The sequence below is a fragment of the Mirounga angustirostris genome, unplaced genomic scaffold (genome assembly GCF_029215605.1).
Source record: "Mirounga angustirostris isolate CCGP_5_RB_7025 unplaced genomic scaffold, mMirAng1.0.hap1 SCAF_17, whole genome shotgun sequence".
Lineage (NCBI taxonomy): Eukaryota > Metazoa > Chordata > Mammalia > Carnivora > Phocidae > Mirounga > Mirounga angustirostris.
Window position 1 is genome coordinate 49,523,645 of NW_026991725.1, and position 23,594 is coordinate 49,547,238.

The 23,594-nt window shown below is 47.3% G+C and overlaps 1 protein-coding gene across 1 annotated transcript in view; it reads right to left on the reverse strand.

Moving 5' to 3' along the window:
- Nucleotides 1-23,594, reverse strand: part of MYH13 (myosin heavy chain 13) — a 57,613-nt gene that overhangs the window by 24,890 nt on the left and 9,129 nt on the right. Inside the window, 11 exon segments of the mRNA XM_064583353.1 lie at nucleotides 6,462-6,598; nucleotides 7,631-7,674; nucleotides 7,677-7,744; nucleotides 10,056-10,173; nucleotides 13,952-14,039; nucleotides 14,135-14,208; nucleotides 16,902-17,211; nucleotides 18,192-18,362; nucleotides 18,478-18,627; nucleotides 19,372-19,490; nucleotides 22,387-22,525. Of these exon segments, the coding sequence (XP_064439423.1) occupies nucleotides 6,462-6,598; nucleotides 7,631-7,674; nucleotides 7,677-7,744; nucleotides 10,056-10,173; nucleotides 13,952-14,039; nucleotides 14,135-14,208; nucleotides 16,902-17,211; nucleotides 18,192-18,362; nucleotides 18,478-18,627; nucleotides 19,372-19,490; nucleotides 22,387-22,525 (1,418 nt within the window).

Here is a 23,594-nt window from a genome sequence, read left to right on the forward strand (position 1 = left end):
TGGTTTTGGGTGCAATTGTAAATGGGATCGACTCCTTAATTTCTCTTTCTTCTGTCTTGTTGTTGGTGTATAGGAATGCCACTGACTTCTGTGCATTGATTTTATATCCTGCCACTTTACTGAATTCCTGTATGAGTTCTAGCAGTTTTGGGGTGGAGTCTTTTGGGTTTTCCACATAAAGTATCATATCATCTGCAAAGAGTGAGAGTTTGACTTCTTCTTTGCCAATTTGGATGCCTTTGATTTCTTTTTGTTGTCTGATTGCTGTGGCTAGGACTTCCAATACTATGTTGAATAGCAGTGGTGATAGTGGACATCCCTGCCGCGTTCCTGACCTTAGGGGGAAAGCTCTCAGTTTTTCCCCATTGAGAATAATATTTGCTGTAGGTTTTTCATAGATGGCTTTTATGATATTGAGGTATGTACCCTCTATCCCTATACTCTGAAGAGTTTTGATCAAGAAAGGATGCTGTACTTTGTCAAAAGCTTTTTCGGCATCTATCGAGAGGATCATATGATTCTTGTTCTTTCCTTTGTTAATGTACTGTATCACATTGATTGATTTGCGGATGTTGAACCAACCTTGCAGCCCAGGGATAAATCCCACTTGGTCATGGTGAATAATCCTTTTAATGTACTGTTGGATCCTATTGGCTAGTATTTTGGTGAGAATTTTTGCATCCATGTTCATCAGGGATATTGGTCTGTAATTCTCCTTTTTGATGGGGTCTTTGTCTGGTTTGGGGATCAAGGTAATGCTGGCCTCATAAAATGAGTTTGGAAGTTTTCCTTCCGTTTCAATTTTTTGGAACAGTTTCAGAAGAATAGGTATTAATTCTTCTTGAAATGTTTGGTAGAATTCCCCTGGGAAGCCATCTGGCCCTGGGCTTTTGTTTTTTGGGAGATTTTTGATGACTGCTTCAATTTCCTTAGTGGTTATAGGTCTGTTCAGGTTTTCTATTTCATCCTGGTTCAGTTTTGGTAGTTGATACATCTCTAGGAATGCATCCATCTCTTCCAGGTTATCTAATTTGCTGGCATAGAGTTGCTCATAATATGTTCTTATAATTGTTTGTATTTCTTTGGTGTTGGTTGTGATCTCTCCTCTTTTATTCATGATTTTGTTGATTTGGGTCATTTCTCTTCTCTTTTTGATAAGTCTGGCCAGGGGTTTATCAATCTTGTTAATTCTTTCAAAGAACCAGCTCCTAGTTTCGTTGATCTGTTCTACTGTTCTTTTAGTTTCTATTTCATTGATTTCTGCTCTGATCTTTATGATTTCTCTTCTCCTGCTGGGTTTAGGCTTTATTTGCTGTTCTTTCTCCAGCTCCTTTAGGTGTAGGGTTAGGTTGTGTACTTGAGACCTTTCTTGTTTCTTGAGAAAGGCTTGTATTGCTATATACTTTCCTCTTAGGACTGCCTTTGCTGCATCCCAAAGATTTTGAACAGTTGTGTTTTCATTTTCATTAGTTTCCATGTATTTTTTTAATTCTTCTTTAATTTCCTGGTTGACCCATTCATTCTTCAGTAGGATGCTCTTTAGCCTCCATGTATTTGAGTTCTTTCCGACTTTCCTCTTGGGATTGAGTTCTAGTTTCAAAGCATTGTGGTCTGAAAATAGGCAGGGAATGATCCCAATCTTTTGGTACCGGTTGAGACCTGATTTATGACCTAGGATGTGGTCGATTCTGGAGAATGTTCCATGGGCAGTAGAGAAGAATGTGTATTCCGTTGCTTTGGGGTGGAATGTTCTGAATATGTCTGTGAAGTCCATTTGGTCCAGTGTGTCATTTAAAGTCTTTATTTCCTTGTTGATCTTTTGCTTAGATGATCTGTCCATTTCAGTGAGGGGGATGTTAAAGTCCCCCACTATTATTGTATTGTTGTTGATGTGTTTCTTTGCTTTTGTTATTAATTGCCTTATATAATTGGCTGCTCCCATGTTAGGGGCATAGATATTTACAATTGTTAGATCTTCTTGTTGGATAGATCCTTTAAGTATGATATAGTGTCCTTCCTCATCTCTTATTACAGTCTTTGGTTTAAAATCTAATTTGTCTGATATAAGGATTGCCACCCCAGCTTTCTTTTGGTGTCCATTAGCATGGTAAATGGTTTTCCACCCCCTCACTTTCAATCTGGGGGTGTCTTTGGGTCTAAAATGAGTCTCTTGCAGACAGCATATCGATGGATCTTGTTTTTTAATCCAGTCTGTTAGCCTGTGTCTTTTGATTGGGGCATTTAGCCCATTTACATTCAAGGTAACTATTGAAAGATAGGAATTTAGTGCCATTGTATTGCCTGTAAGGTGACTGTTACCATATATTGTCTGTGTTCCTTTCTGGTCTATGTTGCTTTTAGGGTCTCTCTTTGCTTAGAGGACCCCTTTCAAGATTTCCTGTAGGGCTGGTTTTGTGTTTGCAAATTCCTTTAGTTTTTTTTTGTCCTGGAAACTTTTTATCTCTCCTTCAATTTTCAATGACAGCCTAGCTGGATAGAGTATTCTTGGCTGCATATTTTTCTCATTTAGTGCTCTGAATATATCCTGCCAGTCCTTTCTGGCCTGCCAGGTCTCTGTGGATAGGTCTGTTGCCAATCTAATGTTTCTACCATTGTAGGTTACATATCTCTTCTCCCGAGCTGCTTTCAGGATTTTCTCTTTGTCTGTGAGACTTGTAAGTTTTACTATTAGATGTCGGGGAGTTGACCTATTTTTATTGATTTTGAGAGGGGTTCTCTGTGCTTCCTGGATTTTCATGCCTGTTTCTTTCCCCAAATTAGGGAAGTTCTCTGCTATAATTTGCTCCATTATACCTTCTGCCCCCCTCTCTCTTTCTTCTTCTTCTGGGATCCCAATTATTCTAATGTTGTTTCGTCTTATGGTATCACTTATCTCTCGAATTCTGCCCTCATGATCCAGTAGTTGTTTATCTCTCTTTTTCTCAGCTTCTTTATTTTCCAGCATTTCATCTTCTATATTACTGATTCTCTCTTCTGCCTCATTTATTCTAGCAGTTAGTGCCCCCATTTTTGATTGCACCTCATTAATAGCCTTTTTGATTTCTACTTGGTTGGATTTTAGCTCTTTTACTTCTCCAGAAAGAGTTTCTCTAATAACTTCCATATTTTTTTCAAGCCCAGCTAGTATCTTTAAAGTGATGATTCTGAACTCTAGATCTGACATCGTACTAATGTCCGTATTGAGTAGGTCCCTGGCAGTCGGTACTGCCTCTTGTTCTTTTTGTTGAGGTGATTTTTTCCGTCTCGTCATTTTGTGCAGAGGAGAATAGATTAATGAGAGAACAAAATGCTAGCAGAGTAACCACGTCCCCAGAAAATATACTCTAAACAAATCAGAAAAGACCTGAAGCAGTGGGATAAGAAGGGGAAAGAGAGAAAAAAAAAAAAAGAAAAAAAAAAGAAAAAGATAAAGATAAAAACAACAACAAACAAAACAAAAGAACAACAACAAAAGAAAAACCAGAATGTGATCAAATATGATCTATATGGTATATAGATCAGTGCCACACACTAGATTTGGGGTGTGTTTTGGTCTTTTAGAAGAAAGTGTCTCCCAAAATTTTAAAGAAAGAAAAACTTATATATGTACAAAAATAAGGGTTGATATGATGAAGGGATGGAAAATGACTGTAAAAATGGAAATTATAAAAAATTTTATAAAAGGAATTGATAAGAAGTTGTTTGAAAAAAGAAAGAGGATTTAAAAAAAGAAAAAAGAAAAAGAAAAAAAAAGGGAGAGGATGTGATCAGGCAGGGGAATAGAGAACACCATATACTAGAGATTTAGGGTATATTTTAATCTGTTAGAAGAAACTATCTCAAAATTTTAAAGAGAGAACAACTTATATATATAAGCCAAAAATATGGGTAACTACTATGAAGGGATAGAATATGACTCTAAAAATGAAAAATAAAAATGTTTTTTTTAAAAAAAGGGATTGATAAGATGTTGTTTGAAAAAGGGAAAAAGAAAAATTCAAAAAGAAATAAAAAGACAAAAAGACAGTTAAAAAAAAATTAACTTTAAAAGACTAAGGAATCATGGTAAAAAAGCCGTGAATTCTATGTGCAGTAGTCCCTTAGCGCTGGAGTTCTGCTGTTCTCATTGATCGGTAAACTTGGTCTTGGCTGGCTGTTCTCGCTGATCTTCTGGGGAGGGGCCTGTTGCCGTGGTTTCCAAATGTCTCTGCCGGAGGCGGAAGTGCCCCGCCCTTGCCCCCTCCCGGCTAAGTAATCTGCTCGGGTTTGCTCTCCGGGGCTTTTGTTCCCTGCGAGCTTTCCGTACAGCTTTGGAGGCGGAGAGTGAAAATGGCGGCCTCCCAATCTCCGCCCCGGAGGAGCCGAGAACTCGGGCCCGCTCCTCAGTGAGCCCCCAGAGAAAAGCCGTCAGTCACTCCCGTCTCCCCGGTTTGCAGCTGCACTCCGTGCTCAACCGGCCTGTGACCACGCGTTTCTATCTCTGGCACCGGACCCGGTCTGGAGTCTCCAAACCCAGCAGATCCCTGCGGTGCACTCCCGCGCGGCTCCTCCCGGGGGAGGAAGGTGAGTCTCCCCGGATCTGCCGCTTGTGGGGTCCCTGCTGGAGGAGCAGGGGCCCGACTGGGCCGCGGATCGCGGTTAATGGCAACCCCAGCTGAGAGCCCGCGCCTGGGCTCCGCCTCTGCAGCCGGCTTCCCTGCTGCGTTACCTGGGAGCTCTGCTGCCCTCAGGCACCCCCGGTCTTTCTGTGACCCCGAGGGTCCTGAGACCACACTGTCCCGGAGGGTTCCACCCCCCGCTGAGCCACCAGAGTGACGTCCCTCGGCGGAGCTGACTTTTAAGTTCCGATTTTGTGCTCCGCGGCTCTATCACTTGCCAGAAGCGGCCGACGGAGGCCCCTCCCCCGCCGTCTATCCTCCCGAATATCGCCTCGGATTCACTTCTCCGCACGTCCTACCTTCCAGAAAGTGGTCGCTTTTCTGCTGAGACAGTTGTTGCTCTTCTTTTCTTCGATCTCCTGTTGAGTTTGTAGGTGTTCAGAATGGTTTGATCCCTATCCAGCTGAATTCCTGAGAGGAGACGAAATCCAGGTCTCCTACTCCTCCGCCATCTTGCTCCCCTCCCAGTTTTTTTTAAGGATTTTACTTATTTATTTGACACACAGAGAGAGCGAGAGAGCGCAAGCAGGGGGCGCGGCAGGCTGAGCGAGAAGGAGAAGCAGACTCCTTGCTGAGCAGAGAGCCCAATGCGGGACTCGATCCCAGGACCCCGGGATCATGATCTGAGCGGAAGGCAGACGCCTAACGGACTGAGCCACCCAGGCGCCCGTCTCCCACATTTGAATGGCTCTCATCTTTTTGAAAGACCCCATTGCCTTTGATTCCATGATTCCTGCCTCAGGGTGCTCTGATGTGTGGGGTCCCTTTTCCTGCTTACCTCTGGATGTACACCCAAGACCGTCTCCCCGACACTCGCTCTCCTAGAATTCGCCGAGTTTCCTGATTTTGAGTGTTGCCTGTGTCCAGGGCCACCTGCCTTACCTCCTACTCCGTATCCTCCAGAGTTCACGTGTGCCTGAAAACTTGCTTCCCTTTCCCATAAACCGGCTCCTGCCGAGGGCTCTTCTTTCCCCTGTTTCTGTGCTGGCTTCCATTCACTTCACCCAGCTAGATGCCCACGAGGTGTTCTTGACGAATGCATGATGGTGGCCCATGTGGCAACGCCAGTGTTTGGGCAATAGAGGGCATCAGGGAATCAAGGAGAACGGACCTCCCCCCAAATTCCCCCTCCCTCAAATTCCCGCACGTAACCAGCCACCAGTGTTGCCGGTGAATTATCGAAGGAGTAAAACTCTTCAGTGTCCCTGGAATCCATCCCCTGCTCCCTCAACAGCTGGACTACGTCTTAGTTCAGGTCCTTGTCATCGTCTGCAAACCCAATCCTCTCCCTTGTCCCCATATGCACCTGCCAATTCTTTCCAGCCGACGCCCGCGTCTGGTCTCATGAACGTGGTACAGGAAAGCCTGTATTGGGTGCATCTCCCTCCTCGCTCCCACCGTGGTGGCCTCCAGGCTATCCTTTCTCAGGAAGGAAGCAAAGCTTCCTTCCGAAAGTTCTTTCCTCTTGCTGACTCCTTCAGCCTGCCCCAACCCCCGGCCAGGTGGAGGGCTTGTTCTCACCATCCCCCATTGCCCCGAATGTGACTCTGACTTGGCACTTGTCATGCATGTTACAGTCAGCCATGCAAGGGTCTGTTTCCAACCCACCCCTGAGCTCCTGGAGGGCAGGACTCCTCTCTGTATCCCCAGTGCCATGCAGGGTCCCCAGCACAGAGGGGCTGCTCGGCAGGTGTTGGTTAAATGAAGGAGCGAGGACAGAGATGCCTGAGACCGAAACCAGGAAGCAACCAGCCCCTGCGAAGTAGGGAGGGCAGGATAAGGCGGGGCGAGGGTCCACATCACCTCCTCTCCGTCATCTTCTTGAACTCCACCTGCATCAGGTACCCCCGGCAGATGGCCTGCATGCACGTCATCAGGGTCACCAGCTTCTCGTCCCTCGTTTCCTCCAGGAGTCCGAGAAGTCCAGCTTTGAAAAACACCTGCGTCAGAGGAGAGACGAGCCCTGCTTTGTTCTCAGCCACCGTGCAAACCGGGGCCCTCCTGGGAGCCTGTTTCTGCCCAGCCCAGCCCTCAGCCTTCAGAGCCGTGGCCTGGGCCCAGCAGTCCGCTGGGCCCCACAGTGGCCTCTCCCGAGCTCTGTTCCACAGGACGTCTAGGCCCCTCCAACCCCCACGGACCGATTCGGACAGAGCTCACTCACAGGAGGCAAGGATGGGTCCAGAAAGTACCCTCCGAGCTCAGCTGTGCCCAGATTGGGAGAAATTCAGAGATGGTTCTTCCTCCCCATCCTCCTCTCTGTCTGCCCTCTGTCCTACCCTCTGGCCCACTCACCCATGGCCCACACGGCCGACATTCCGAGGAAGCAGGACTCCCGGGGGGTGGGAGGCGGGACACAGGCCCCGGACTGGCCCTTTCCAGGAGGGAGAGCTCTGCAGTCAGGCCAGGATTTGAAGCTGACCTTTGTCCCTCACTGTCCACGTGAACTCGAGCAAGTTTCTTGCCTTCTGGGAGCCTTTATTCCCCTGCCCTCCCTGTAACCCCACGAGGTCAGGACTAGCCTTATCACCTTCGGGTTATCGGGAGGACCGAATGCAAGGTGCATAGAGGCCGAGTCACAGGGCCGGATCCCCCTGTGCTCAATAAATGGTAGCCGTTTTTATCTGTTATCATCATTGCCTCCCAGTTTTCACTGTTCCTGGAATCCTTGCTGCATTCTCCTCCTTCCTTGGCTCTCTCGTCCCATGTAAGAGTGCCTTTGCTCTGCTCTTTTAGGACCCTAGAGCTTTCTATTGCTTTCTTCCATTGCTGGGGGTGAGGGGGGCTGGCTTCCAATCAAGCCTCTAGACACTTAGAAATCAACATGGAGACAGAATTCTCGATACCTAGACCCAGGCTCCTTCTGCGTGGGCTCCTGCGCAATGGGGTCATCAGGTTGGCCGGACGGGGAAAGAGGCCCTTTCCTCCCACCAGCTGACAAGCAGCCTGGGGTTGTGGGTGACATGGGGTGGAGCAGGGAGGTGTCCCTTGTTCGCGTGTATGTCGATGGAGCTCAGAACTTCTCAGAAGCCTTTTTGCTGTCAATAAACTGCCCTTCGGGGATGGCACTGGGGTTGAGGATCCGGTACCTGGGCGGGGCGGGATGCGGAGCACGGTCAGTCGGCTACCTGGAGACAGCTGGGTGTGGGGGGTCTTGGGGTAGAAGGGCCTCTGGCCGCACAGAGCTGGGAGGGTGCTCCCTCCGTGCAATTTCCTGAGGGCCTCACCCTGCTCCTCTCTGCTCAGGGGCCTCACCCCTGCAAGGGCCCAGCCCATTCTGTGATGACCTATGGCCAGAAAGGCCACGCCATCCCCTGAGGGAACACGGACTCTGGAGAGCCACCCCGGTTTAGGTGACAAGAGTCGCCGAGCAGTCGGGGATGTGGAGAAAGGGGAGCCCTCCTCCTACACTGTTGGTGGGAATGCAAGCTGGTGCAGCCACTCTGGAAAACTGTATGGAGGTTCCTCAAAAAGTTGAAAATAGAGCTACCATATGATCCAGCAATTGCACTACTGGGTATTTACCCCAAAGATACAAAAGTAGGGATCCGAAGGGGTACGTGCACCCTGATGTTTATAGCAGCAGTGTCCACAATAGCCAAACTGTGGAAAGAGCCAAGATGTCCGTCGACAGATGAATGGATAAAGAAGAAGTGGTATATATATACAATGGAATATTATGCAGCCATCAAAAGGAACGAGATCTTGCCATTTGCAACGACGTGGATGGAACTGGAGGGTATTATGCTGAGCGAAATAAGTCAAACAGAGAAAGACATGTATCATATGATCTCACTGATATGAGGAATTCTTAATCTCAGGAAACAAACTGAGGGTTGCTGGAGTGGGGCGTGGGGTGGGAGGGATGGGGTGACTGGGTGATAGACACTGGGGAGGGTATGTGCTCTGGTAAGCGCTGTGAATTGTGCAAGACTGTTGAATCTCAGATCTGTACCTCTGAAACAAATAATGCAATATATGTGAAGAAAAAAAAAAGAAGAAGAAGAAGGTAGCGGGAGGGGAAGAATGAAGTGGGGGAAATCGGAGGGGGAGATGAACCATGAGAGACGATGGACTCTGAAAAACAAACTGAGGTTTCTAGAGGGGAGGGGGGTGGGAGGAGGGGTTAGCCTGGTGGTGGGTATTGAGGAGGGCACATTCTGCATGGAGCACTGGGTGTTATGCACAAACAATGAATCATGGAACACTTCATCTAAAACTAATGATGTAATGTATGGGGATTAACATAAGAATAAAAAAATAAAAAAAAAAAAGAGTCGCCGAGCAGTTGGCCAAGCACACGGGAAGCCGAGAAGACGCCTTACCCTCACTCCAAGCTTTGGAAGCTGGGTCAGGCCTAGCATCTACTTAGGCCCTCTTCATTGGCTTGACAGTGCTAGGTTGGGAGGCAGTTTCCATCGAGGGACAAAATTTCCTGAATGGATTCAATCCCCGAGAGAGGCTCCATAGCTGAGACAAGGCCCGCCCCCTACCTAAGACCAGGCCTTCTAGAACCTTCTCCTGCTCCAGCCTTAGGAGGAAATGGAATATCATTCAGCTAGTCTGGGAGAGGGGGGTACACAGCTGGAATTTTGTTTTCAGAGGAAATAGTTCTTATCGGCATAAAAGATCCTTGACATCCTCTGTGACTTGCAGACCTTGGTCCTCCTACCTCTGGAGTGTTCTCTCCCTTCCTCTACTCCAGACAAGGCCTGGAATTGTGGGCCCAGATGGCAGCTGGGAGGAGAGAGCTGGCCTGGAACAGCAGGACTCAACTGGGGACAACTTAACCCCCCCTTCTCCCCCCTGCCCAGGGGACATCTGGCAATGTCTGGAGACATTTCTGATTGTCCCAGTGTGTGGGTGGGGTGTGGTTTGCTCCCAACACTGTAGGTAGAGACCAGGGATGCTGCTAAAATCCTACAACACACATGACAACCCCCACAAGAAAGGATTACCTAGCCCCAAACGTCAATAGTGTGGAAGGTGAGAAACTCGCTCTGGAGGCACAGTTGAGCTGGGAGGGTTAGGGTTCTGATCCTGGGACCACTTTGGGCATAGATCATCCCCCCAGCTAAAGACAAGGCTCATGGAAACCCTGGGAAGCTGTGAGCTCACCAAACACCCAGCCCAAGGAGTTCCTCTGGGGAATGTACAAGGTGACCTCAGAAGGAGAGAGATGCGGGGTGCCTGGGTGGCTCAGTTGGTTAAGCATCTGCCTTTGGCTCAGGTCATGATCTTGGGGTCCCTGGGATCGAGCCCCGTGTCGGGCTCCCTGCTCAGGGGGGGAATCTGCTTCTTCCTCTCCCTCTGCCACTCCCCCAGCTCATGTTCTCTCTTTCAAATAAATAAATAAAATCTTAAAAAAGAGAGAGAGAGATGCAAAGCCAGGTGACTTACCTCTGTTTGAAGTCAGCATAGAGGATCCGGCTGGGGAACCCTTTCCTGCAAATCCAGATGCCCTCGAGGACCCCGTTACAGTGTAGTTGTTGCATGACCAAGTAGTGGTCCATCACGCCTGGGGAGAGAGTGTCCCGGGGATATGTCGGTGGCTTTTTCATTGTCTTTGACGGTCTGGCCACCGAGAGACACGCCAGTGCACCCAGACTTGAGTGGATAAAGTTAGTGCCAACTCTAAGATGGAGGGGCTGGGAGAGCCTGGAGCCTATCTATAGTCTCACAGTAGAAATAATCCCAACCTCCTGGGGACACTCGAGCATCCCATTCTTATGGGCTAAAAGCCAAAATATTGATCTTTACCCTGTTCGTGACCCTTGAGACTTAGCTAGGCTGGAATGAGCATGGGTACCCTCTGGACTTCCCATTAGATAACGTGATGTGCCCTTCTCTACTCAAGGTCAGGGCAATAGCATCTGCAGGCTGTGATTTTAGTGGGAGCAGAGAAACAGAGAGAAGGACAGCTATGCTTTAGAGGGTGCAGGGAGTTGAATGCAGAGCAGTTATCCGCTAGCTGCTGAGCATGAGCTCTGGGAAGGCGTGGGTGGGGGGGCTAATGCTGGGAGGAAGAAGAGGAGCCATAGGGACAAGCTCTTATCAGGGATTCTCTTGGGTCAGGCACAAATCAAATGGGCACTGGGAAAATTCTGTACTGGGGCTGTGTGAGGGGTTAGGAGCCATCTTATGGCTGCATAATGGCTTTTCCTTGTGGGTTCCCTAGGTTGCTGGGGAGCGGGAGGGCTAAAGCTGTGTCTGATGAACCTTCTGGAAACTGCTAGAAGGCTCACAGCTTTCCTTGGTGGCTGGGAGGAGAGATGACTACTCATTTACACAATTTTCAAGGTTCTGTTGGAGCTGTGCCGTCTGATACAATAGTTTCTGGCCATATGCGGTTATTTAAATTTAAATTCATTAAAATGAAAAGTTCATTTTCCTACCTGCACCAGCGGCATGTCACGTACCCAGTGGCTAACGTACTGGATGGCACAGACGTGCAACATTTCCATCGTTCCAGAAGATTCTACTGGCCAGCGATTCTCTCGAGGAAGGAGTGGTTAAGACCCAGGAGAATCATATCAGACACTCAGAGGACCTTTCGTGGGAGTGAACCTGACGGATCACCAAGTCCAGCTCCCAGTACTTCTCGGATGAGGATTTTGAGGGGCTCCGATGCCGGTTTTGGCATTTGCTAGCTGTGTGCCCCCATTTCCTGGAGAGGTGAGGGCCCTGCCACCTAGTCGCAGAGCTGAGACTGGGCTCCCTCCTTCCCGGGGGCCCCTGCTGTTGCTGCAGGCTCAGAACTGGCTTGACTTCTTCCAGGGCTCTCCCCGTGTCCCTCCCAACCCAGGCAGAGACGGTGTCTGGAAAGCCTGTAAAGACAATCCTCTCTGCCCTCTGACCCGTGTGCAAACCTTCTAAAAGTCCCCTGAGCTATTGCCTTATCTTTCTCACGTTACCGTCGCTAAAGAATTTTCTCTTTATCCCTCATTCGTCTCCTCCAACAAATTCCTTTCTACTGCCATCTCAGCTTCGGGGGCATTTGCGTGAATCAGGGTGTCTTACGGTCTGTATTTTATGATGCTTTGGCAACTTGGGGCCTTGGCGGAGCCCGAGAGCCTGCCCCTGAGAGCCAGTTCCTAGGGTGGCAGACTGCTCCCCTGGAAGCACACATCTCACCCCCCGCAAGCTAACCAACCCAAAGCCCATGTCCCCCAACCATCAGGCTGCCGCCGCGCTCAGGCCAGGCACCAGACAACCAGGGCAGCCCCCACACCTTGGGGCCTGCTGAAATGATCCAAACTAGCCCCTCTTAACCTGCTCAGCCTGCTCGCCCATTCCTCCCTACGCTTTCCCCTCGATCCCCTTGCTCGAGCGGCCACCATCCACCATGCACTGAGTGTGCCAGCCGTTTGATCCAGGACCAGGACTCCAGCCCCAGCTCCGGACGCCCTGGGGCAGGCCCTTCAATTTCCGCAGTCTCAACTCCCTCTTCTAGAAAATGAAGAGGCCCCACTAGGTCCTTTCCAAAGCCTCGCCCATGTTCCTATCGTAGGGTCTTCGTCTATTCTCAGAAATAAGAAAGAAAACAGAGAGGGACCAGAACGAAGGAGAAGCAAAATCCACAGGAAGGGATGGAGATTTCATCACAATTCACCTTCCAAGAGAAAAAGGAAACCGGTGGATTGCCCAGACCCCTGGGGGCCCCTAAAGGTAGAGGTTGCACCCAGCGAGGGGCCATCCATCCCCTGTCACCTGATCCTTGCAGGCAGGTGCTTTATGGATGGCCCATTTGATTTGTGCAGACATGTGCTCAAAAACGATAATGGAAATCCGCTTTCTTTGTGACAAGACAGCTACACACAAGCCAGCAATTTCGTTTGATGCGTAACCAGAGAAACAGCTCTGTTCCAACCCTGGAGGAGAAATGGGCTGTGCTGGGCGCACTGGGAGGGGTGCAGCCTGCAAAGACAACGAGGGTCCAAACAGGGCGCTGGCTGGTTTTTGCCTTTGACTTATTCACGGAAGATGGATCCCACTACACATAGCAGCCATGGTCATTTGGAGAATTAAAATGCCCGGTTTTCAGTAATAATAGTAATACAAATAAATATCGTAAGAATTAATAATGTAATTATACTGTAATAATATCACAAGCAATTAATCTTTAATGTAATAATAAAATTATTTCCCCATGATGTTATAATTTCTCTCATGGTTATTATCATACATAACATTATTACATAATTCTTCTTCTTCTTGTAATTATACTAATAACAATTATTAGTATTATCATTGACAGCCATACACTGGGTGTTCACAAGGCACTTAGTCCTGCTTGAAATGCTTGACATGCACTCACTCAAGCGATCCTCACAACCACCCCGTAAAGCAGGTTGAGTGAATTAATATTTACAGTTTATAAGCGCTCATTAAATAAATAAGTGAATAGCTGAGTGCATGCATGAAATGCCACTTTAATCTTCATTTTATAGCCCAGAAAGCTAGAGTATGCAGCTAAGGGTCCCATGGGCAGTAACAGACGGAGATGGGTTTTTTTTTTTCCTTTCGGCCTCTGAATCCCTTCTCACATTGCGAGGCAGAATGCTTACTCATGTTTGGGATAGATAATTCTATCAGCTGTAAGTGAGCTGTCTCTGAGTCAGAGCTCCGTGTGACTATGTGTTCTTCTCTTGTGACAAATGGCACTGAGATGCTGCTACCCTCGAAGAATATTTCTGAATCGGGGACTGAGTGATGGTTAAGGATCTACTATACTGCGCATTGTTCTAAGATCTACAGTTCTCAGTTTTCCCATCTGTAAAATGGGGAGAACTATACTCACCTCACTATTAGAAGCAGTAGAGATGATAGGGTAACAGTATACCATATAGGCTCGGGAAACAGGTGTTTTAACTGTGGAATACTCGAGATGCAGTCGTGCTCTTTCAGGGAAAGGAGTCACAGAACCCTTGGAGAACCTTATGAAAATCACGGCTCTGATGTGTCTCTAAATGTATTTAACTATTTGGGATATGATTTCAGAGTTGGGTGCCAGATAAAATACAGGATGCCAAGGTGATTTTGAATTTCAGATACAATAAATCGTTTTTTAGTGTAAGTGTATCCCAAATACGGCATGGATCATACTTACATGAAGACATTTTTTATTGTTTATCTGAAATTTGAACTTAATGGGTATTTGCTAAATCTGGACATGTTACTTCATAGATGACGTTGAGAGGTGATAAACACCATAACCCTCTGCTCAGGAAAACACGCACGCACGCAGAAGTTTGCACACGTCTCGGGGAGTCCTGTTCTGGTGGATTCTTACTCACCGGGAGTCTTGGTCTCATTGGGAATCAGGCATCGCACAAAGTGAGGGTGAGTGCTCCTTAAACTGGTCATCAGCTTGTTTAAATTTTCCTGGGACACAAATCAGAACAAGTGCATTTACCTCAGCAAATGCCATTTCACAGGGCAGAAAAACAACCGAACGTAGAAACTGCCAAAACACAAACCCTGAACACCACTGACACGGTCTGGAAAGAGGAGCCTTTCTTCTTCCCACCTTTTTTGCTTCCCCCGGAGTCACCTGGAGACAGACACAGAGGGTGCATCAGATGTAGCCCTGAGCCCTCTCCCTGCCCCCCACCCATGTTATTGAGATATCATTGACATATAAATTACACCGTGTAACTTTCAGGTGTCCTGACATAATGGTTTGATGCATGTATATATTCTGAAATAGTCACATTAAGTTTAGTTGACATCTGTGCCCATCCATGGTTACAATTACTTTCCTTGTGATGAGAACTTTTAAGATCTACTCTCTTAGCAACTTTTAAATATGCAATCCGGTATTGTTAACTATAGTCACCATGCTGTACATTACATCCCAGAGCTTCTTTATCTTAAAATTGGAAGTTAGTATCTTTTGGCACCTTCATTCAGTTCCTCCACTCCTCACCCTCACCTCTGGCAACCACGAAGCCTGACCTCTGTTTCCATGAGAGATCGGTTTTTTTAGATTCCACATATAAGTGAGATGGTACAGGATTTGTCTTTCTCTGTCTGCCTCATTTCCCTTAGCATCAGGTTCTCAAGGTCTATCCACGTTGTCACAAACCCAAGATTTTCTCTTTTTTTTTATGGCTGAATATACACCATGTTTTCTTTATCCATTCATCTCGATGGACACTTAGATTGTTTCCATGTCTTGGCTATCATAAATAATGCTGCAGTGAACATGGGGGTGCAGGTAATCTCTTTAGGATAGTGACTTTTCTTCCTTCAGATATGGATTGCTGGATCATATGGTAATTTTATTTTTAATTTTTTGAGGAACCTCCATACTGTTTTCCACAGTGGCTGCACCAACTTACATTCCCACCAACAGTCCTCAAGGATTTTCTTTTTTTAGTGGTGGCCATGTCCTTGAAACCCTGAAATACGACTTTCGGTTTTCTTTTGATGTAACAGGGCTGAAGGTTTTTGTTTCTTTTAACTTCCTTCTTTCTTTCTTTCTTTCTTTCTTTCTTTCTTTCTTTCTTTCTTTCTTTCTTTCTTTCTTTCTTTCTCTTTCTTTCTTTCTTTTCTTTTCTTTTTTTTTAAAGATTTATTTATTTATTTGAGAGAGAGAGAGAGAGCAGGGGGAGGGAGAGAGAATCCCAAGGAGACTCTGCACTGAGCCCGGAGTCTGACACGGGGCTCGATCCCAGGACCCCCACATCATGACCTCCGCCAAAACCCAGAGTCTGACGCTTAACCCACCGCGTTGCCCAGGTGCACCTTCTTGTTTGTTTTTTAAAATGATCTAATTATAGAACGAATGATTATTTTGCCTGTATTTTCACATTAAGAACATTAAGTTTTTAAATTGATGCATTTAAGACAGTCCATAATCTTAAAACCCTATTTTGGCAATTATTTTAAAAATATAATGTGAGTAAAGGTAACAAGTGATCCTGGATTGTGCAACTATTTTGGAAAACAGTCTGGGGTTTCCTCAAGAAATTAAATATAGGGCGCCTGGGTGGCTCAGTTGGTTAAGCGACTGCCTTCGGCTCGGGTCATGATCCTGGAGTCCTGGGATCGAGTCCCACATCGGGCTCCCTGCTCCGCGGGGAGTCTGCTTCTCCCTCTGACCCTCCTCCCTCTCATGCTCTCTGTCTCTCATTCTCTCTCTCGCAAATAAAAATAAAATCTTAAAAAAAAAAAAAGAAATTAAATATAGAGTTACCGTATGACTCAGCAATTCCACTCCTAGGTATCTATCTAAGGGAATTGACACCATATGCCCAAATAGAAACTTATATACAAATGTTCATAGCAGCATGATCCACAGTAGCCAAATGTCCATCAACTCATGAGTGGATAGACAAAATGTGTTACCATGCACTGGAATATTACTCATCTATAAAAAGAAGTGTGTCCCAACACAGACAAATCCTGGAAACATTCTGCTACATGAAAGAAGCCAGATGCAAAATGATTCCATTTACCTGAAATGACCAGAATAGGCAAATTCATAGAGACGGACAGAAAGTAGATTTGTAGTTGCCAGGACCTGGCGAAGGGGTAACAGGGGTGATGAAAATGCTCTCGAATTTGAGAGTGGAGATGGTTGCACACCCAGTAAATATACTCAAAACCCCTGAATTTTCTAAAGAGCAAATTGCATGGCATATGAATTATATCTCAGTTTTTATTTTTTTATTTTTTATTTTTTATTTTTTTTAAGATTTTATTTATTTATTTGAGACAGAGAGAATGAGAGACAGAGAGCATGAGAGGGAGGAGGGTCAGAGGGAGAAGCAGACTCCCTGCCGAGCAGGGAGCCCAATGCCAAACTCGATCCCGGGACTCCAGGATCATGACCTGAGCCAAAGGCAGTCGCTTAACCGACTGAGCCACCCAGGCGCCCTATATCTCAGTTTTTAAAGTCTTCATTTATTTATTTAAGAACTCTCTACATCCAACTCAATGACCCCCAAATCAAGAGTCACATGCTCTTCCAACTGAGCCAGCCAGCCACCCTATCTCAATTTTTAAAAGCTATTTAAAAATGTGGTGTTGGCTATTTTGTCCCCTGAGAGGCCCTGTTTACCTCTACAGAACTCAATCTCTTAAGGAAGAAGAATAGGAGAAAGAAAATTGGATATCAGAGACAGACAAATAAATCCAGCTCAGTCTGAAGTTCACACTCGAATACTCGTACTTCAAGAAGTAATTATGCAGAGCTTCCCATGGGGCCGGGGCGGTGGGGCGGGGGGAGAAGAATTTCACCTGCTTCTGCACCAGCGTAGTTGGAAAAAAGGAAGGACAGCAACTCTAGGGAAGACTTCTGGTACAGCCCGACCACGGTCTCGTTCAGGGGGTCCTTGTTCTTGTCCAGCCAGCCACCAACGTTGTAGTCCACGGTGCTGGCATAGTGGATCAGAGAGAAGTGCGCCTCGACCTTGACTTTGGCAGGCTTGGGCTTCTGGAAGTTGTTGGACTTGCCCAGGTGTTGGTCATAGAGCTTGTTCTTGAAGGAGGTGTCTGTGGCCTTGGGGAACATGCACTCCTCTTCCAGGATGGAGAAGATGCCCATGGGCTGAGAGTAGGATGACAGACCATGACTCAGCATTTAATAGCACGTTTCAATGACTCCATTGTCTGCAGGAGCCAAACACAACCTCTCCGGTGGTTACTGCTCTGTCGCTAAGGAGCACCGCAGGGTACAGCGCTAGACACGGAGTAGGCGCTTAATGAATGCTTGTTGAACAAGAGAACATGGGAAGAAACATACACATACATATGTATGTGTATACATGTGGCTCACTTTTAGCAATAGGCTTACCACCCCACCCCCCAAAAAAGTAAAGTTACATACACAGACATAAAATAATATGAGTAATATTGAAACAATCATGTCTGGATTTCTCAGTAGCCACCTTAGGAAGATAAACTCATTCCAACATGACCAGTGCTCAAAACATTATGGGAATTCCCTTTTTTCAGTTAATGTCTTATGCTATTTAAAAAAAATTTTTTTTTTAAGATTTTATTTATTTATTTGAGAGAGAGAGCGAGCACAATCAGTGGGGAGGGGCAGAGGAAGATGGAGAAGCAGATTCCCCGTTGAGCAGGGAGCCCAATGCAGGACTCGATCCCAGGACCCTGGGATCATGACCTGAGCCGAAGGCAGACGCTTCACCAACTGAGCCACCCAGGCATCCCTCCTCTGCTATTTTTATAGTAACATTATTCTAAGAACTCTACTGCTCCATAGTCTGTCATCCTTGGGTCTTTGGATAAGTCAAAAAGGTATGAAATGCTACAGTTCCTCCCGGGGTCCCCTTCACATTCTTGGGGAGAACTGAGCCCTTGGATCTTAACCCCCATGTACCTCTTTAGGCGTCTGAATTATGCATGCTTTCCAAACACTTTTCTGTGCAAGGGAATTCAGCTCTCTGAAGGCTGGAAGAGTTGGGTTAGGATCACCATTCTATCATCAGGTTAGAGTGAGAGCAAAGAGATGATGCTCCCAACCAAGGAGGAGCTGTCCCTGGGGAGCAGCATCTATTTTTCTACCTTCTCGATGAGCTCGATGCAGGCAGCCAGGTCCATCCCGAAGTCGATGAAAGTCCACTTGATGCCCTCCTTCTTGTACTCCTCCTGCTCCAGCACGAACATGTGGTGGTTGAAGAACTGTTGCAGCTTCTCGTTGGTGAAGTTGATGCACAGCTGCTCCAGGCTGTTGAACTAGGTGTTGCAAATAGCAAGGAATTTGAGTGAGTCTGGAAAATCCAGTGGGGATTCAGCAAAGCAGACACAAAGTGGAAGGTCCTTAAAAAGGCCATTTATTCAAACAACTCACGTCGAAGATCTCAAAGCCGGCAATGTCTAAGACCCCAATGAAGTACTGCCTGGGTTGCTTGGTGTCCAGCTGCTGGTTGATGCGGGTGACCATCCACAGGAACATCTTCTTGTAGATGGCCTTGGCCAGAGCGTCCACCGAATTGGTCACCTTGAAGAAAAATCACCCACTCAACCCTCAAATTCGTGAAGAAAGATCACCCACTCAACCCTCAAAGTTGAAGCATGAAGCCGATGACATCTTCAAGGTCAAAAGCGGTTGGAGATTGGCCATTTCATATAGTCCAACCTAATATTAAATATTCCTTAGAGCACTTGCCAGCTTAGGATGTTCCCCTAACATCCTAACAGCTATGGTTGAACAGGATATTCTAACAACCATGGTTATAACACATGACTCTAGACCCTGGCCGCAAATAACTGAACCAGAGGTGGACTTCTGATTCAAGTTGGGTTATGCAGAGTGTCTCTCCTGAGAATTTGGAATTGGGATCAAAGATACTGGTCTCAGTCTCTGCGGGAGGCTGAACTATAGAGATGTGAACTTGGGAGCTATGGGGTGGCCATGGGCAGGAGAGGTGGAAAGAGCTTGTCTGCCCAGTGAGGACACAGAAGAGGAGAGCAATGACTGTCTCTGGAGCCCCAGGGAAGGAGCTGCCGAGGGGCTGCCCAGTTCCAGAGGGCCCTTCAGTTCCTGGTTCCAGCCCTCCTGGTGCCCAACGGCGCTCCTCAATGTGCATTCCTTGAGCTACCCCAGGGGCCTAAGAATGAAATTCCCCTTAATGCTGAAGTCAGTTGCATATGCATTTCTGACGCTTGCAATTGAAAGAACCTTAAGATGGTGGTTAAAATAGCGGAATAACTGAGTCAGCTGAATTCAGAGCATCTCCATTACCTGCTGGACGTTCTGCCCTTTGGTGACATACTCGTTCCCAACCTTCACCCTCGGACAACACAGGCCTTTCAGCATTTCTGCAGAGTTCAGACCCATCAGGTAGCCAGCTTTGTCAGCCACTGAAAGAAGAGGGAAATGGTGTCACACAAAGACGGCAGCAGTTGACATGGCCAGTCAGGCCCCGGGTCCTCCGGGAAACGTTTCCTATAATCCTTTCTGGTGTTTTTATGTTCTCCTATGTGCACCAGGACTGGGCTTGTCTGAGGAGGCTTTGATCTCATAGTCTAGGGGTGCAGGTTTTCCAGAACTTTTAGTTTGCCTTCTAGATGCAATCTTGAATTGAAGGTTGATCTTGACCTACTGATATTTAAATTTCTTTTTTTTTTTTCAGAGAGAGAAAGAGCAGGGGAAGGGTACAGGGAGAGGGAGAGAGAGAATCCTAAGCAGGCTCCACAGTCAGCCTGGAGCCTGACCTGGGGCTCAATCTCCCCACCCTGAGATCTTGACCTGAGCTGAAACCAAGAGTTGGATGCTTAACTGACTGAGCCACCCAGGTGCCCGTAAATTTCATTTTTAGGAGGATACAGTTACACAGTAATATTGGAGTCTGATAATTGAACAAAATGGAGTATGAATAAAGGAGGCACCATTTGGGCAGTTAACAATATATGTAAAGCATCTTCCTAAATTTCTGCAAGATGCTATGCCCATAGCTGAGAGAGAACTACAAAACCTTGTCCCAGCCTTCAGGTGTTGGGAGAGGGTCAAAAGCAGTTGAGAATTGGCAATTTCATATAGTTCATTGGGACTTCAGTTGACTTTGGGATGGACCTGGCTGCCTGCACTGAGCTCATCGAGAAGGTAGAGAAATATCGCTCCCCTAGGGCCAGCTCCTCCTTGGTTAAGACCATTACATTATTGCTGGCTGGGGAGTTGAGCCATTAAAAATCCAGGACTGTATTTGTCAAGTGCTTAATAAGAGGCCAAATGCATGCTTTCCTCTTTGCTCAAATTATCCCTTTCTCCTGCTCTGCCCATGTAGGAGGATGATATTCTTCTAGTCACTTAAACTTGAAAGCCTGGGGTGATTACATCTTTCCTCCTTATCCCTGACCCGCCTGTGGTCAGACAGGCACCAAATCCCGCTCGCTGCCCCTTCAAAATAGCTGGCATCTCCCTCATTTGGAATAGTATAGTGGAAGAGAGCCTGGGTTCTAGACTCAGACGGCCTGACATTCAAATTTGGGTTTTGCTTCCTTATTACTCAGTTTTCTCATTTGTAAACTGGGGGTGGGGGGTGGGGGGCAGGGTTGTGGCAGGACCCCATTGGCTGGGTTGTCGTGAAGTGGGGGCCTGTTGTGTGGCGAGCATTCAGCAAATGTTCACTTGGACTGGCATCATCATCAGAGGACCTCAGGGCTGGATTATAGCCCCACTTTCCCCTTTGTAGGATCTTTCAACTCCTGCACACAGAACACACAGCAGCTGGGGCTGAAGGGGGCCTGAGCCCCCACCGTGATATTTATCATATGATCCATCTTTGCTGAGGAGCCTGATACACTTTCTTTTCAAGGTCCCACACTCTTGGTGAGCCTGACTGCTCACAGATTAATTCCCATGAACTTCCCCTGCTACGTGGAGAGTTCATGCTTTCCGGTGCCTACCATGTACATTCTAAACCATTCATCCCGGCACTCAAGGCCTTCTCCAACTGATACCAAAATAGCCGCTTTTTAATCCCCATCTCTTACAAATCCACCGCACACATCCTCTTCTGTAGCCAAAGTGGACCCCTCTGCTGTTCAGTCCCCTCACATTCCTTCCCCCGCCCCTTGATCATTATGCTTCCTCTGCCCAGACTGCCTTCTCCCCCCACCACCCCCACACACCGTTCAGAATCCTACCCATCCTTCAAAGTCCATTTCAGTGCCCTCTTCCTCCAGGAAGCCTTCCCTGATTACCCCAATCAGAAGCGTCTCTTGCTCTGAACAGAGTTTCTCTGCGCCCACTTATCTTGCACCACTGCCCCACGCCGGATTCCAAGATGGCCCCGAGGATTGGCGCCCCTGGTGTACATTCCTTGCATAATCCCCTCCACTTGTGCGAAGGGTGGGATCGATCAAAGTTGATGGGCTATTTTGTTACTCCTGCGATGAGGTCACTAATCAGTCGACTTGGAATTAATAAAAAGAGATTATCCCGGGCAACCCGACCCTAATCAGGTGAGCCTTTATGGGCAGTGATAAAGTCCCATATATTTTCCTGGCCTTGCTTTCAAGGCTATTGTTCTCGCCTATCATCTGGGGCTCAAGACACACTGCTTCACACATTGTGGGGATGTAACAATAGATAGAATTACTGGAGATGAAGCAGTCTTTTCCTTACAGAGCTCGTAAGACACAGTGTGAGAGATGAGGCCCCATGAGCAGGGCGCATGGTGGGTGGGTCCTGCTGCTGGTAGCCCCTCCCCCTGCCCTCTGCTCAGTTTCCAGGACCAGGCAGAGGGGGGTGGGGTGACCACCCAGGTGAGAGTCATGGGGTGGGGAAGGTCGGAGATTTGTACACCAGTCCTTGGTTCAGGGTCAAGTTCAACAGATATCAGAGTGCAATTGAAGGCAATGGGAGGAGGAAACCTCTTCACCTGGCCCAGGTGCTTAGGACCGCATTCTGCATATGAATAATGATGTGCATCGAGAGAAAGTGAAGTTCACGGAACTATATCCTCTCGCCAATGCCCACCTTAACATAACAGGTGAACTGCAGGGTGGACAGTGATTATTCACTCACGAGAATGATGTCTTTTGTTTTTCAAGGATCCACCACTATAGGATTCCTTGACAGAGAGAGTGGACTTCCCCAGGGCAAGCACAATGAGCTTTGGACACCTCACATTCCGTTTGTGCGACTTCTGAAGAGCAGCTCTCAGGATGAACCCAGAGCTCATCCCACGGGGCCCCGTCCACACATGAACACAGGGGCAGAGTCAGACGGCAGTCTCTGCCCAGACGTGGTTACCTTCGGTGCCATCGGGCTCAGCCTGTTCCTCTCGCTGCTTCTGCTTGAACTTCATGTTCCCGTAATGCATCACAGCCCCCGTGAGCTTGTAGATCCCGACTTTCTCCTCTGAGCTGAAGCCCAGGATGTCAATGGCGTTCTGGGAGTTAGAGAAAAGACAGTTGTCACAGGGACTCAGTTGTCCCTCCGTTGTCACCCTTTCTGTCCAGCCCGTGAGACAGCATTTGCCCAAAGAAGTGGATGACGGGATGGTATGTTAGGTTAGGGGTTAAAAGCCGTTTCTTTAACATGTTTGTGTGGGAGGGTGGAGATGATGGGAAGAAAATGTGAATACTCCGTTTTCTTCCATCCAATCAGGACTGATTTGAATCCTTTACACAGATTTGGGGCTGTTTTCTGGAGGAGACCACTGGGAACCACCGTGTGATACCAGGAGAAGGAATTCTCATGGAGAGTGTCTGAGAAATAGTGTCCAACACCTCGAGAGTCTGGCATTATAACCCAGGAACTCTGATGTTGTTCAGAATTGAGACAATATGGCGTGCCAGCCTGTTAGAACTGGAAGGGAAGGTCATCCAAAAGAATGCCATCATTTTTCAAATAAGAAAGGGCTGAACTTCTGCAGAGCCTCCCTGTGCTAGGTGTGGGGTGAAGCACCATCCATATGTCATCTCACTACATCTCTATGAGAACCTTAGAGGTGTGCAGATCTTTCCAAAGTTCCAGGTGAGACCGGAGGTTCTAACAGGGTAAGGGACCTGCCCCAAATCACACAGGTAGCTTGTGGATAAAACGGGCTGGAGTAAGCACTGGGTCACTTCAGAGCCTATAGGCAGTTGCCGACTCGGTTTTATAACCGCTCGGTCCATCTTCTACCACAAAGATGTCAACTAGAAAATCCTTCTTTGGGGTATGTGTATTGATTATATAGCAGGACTTGCAGCCTGAGCCTAAGCAATGCCCCCTGGAGGAGTTGACATGTCTGGAAAGTGTCTGGTAAGCTGGTAGATCAGTGTCAGCAGGACGATATTGAACAATGAGGCACTCTTGGGGTGGTGCCCCCCTTTTGGAGAAGGGGAGTCCAGGCCAGGAGCCAACCTTGGGGAGGAGAGATTCTGAGCCATAATGGCTCCATATCCCACCCCAGCTGATGCGTATCTCTGTCGTAGGAAGGGGTTGCCATAGGTTAAAAGGGAAAACCTCTCACT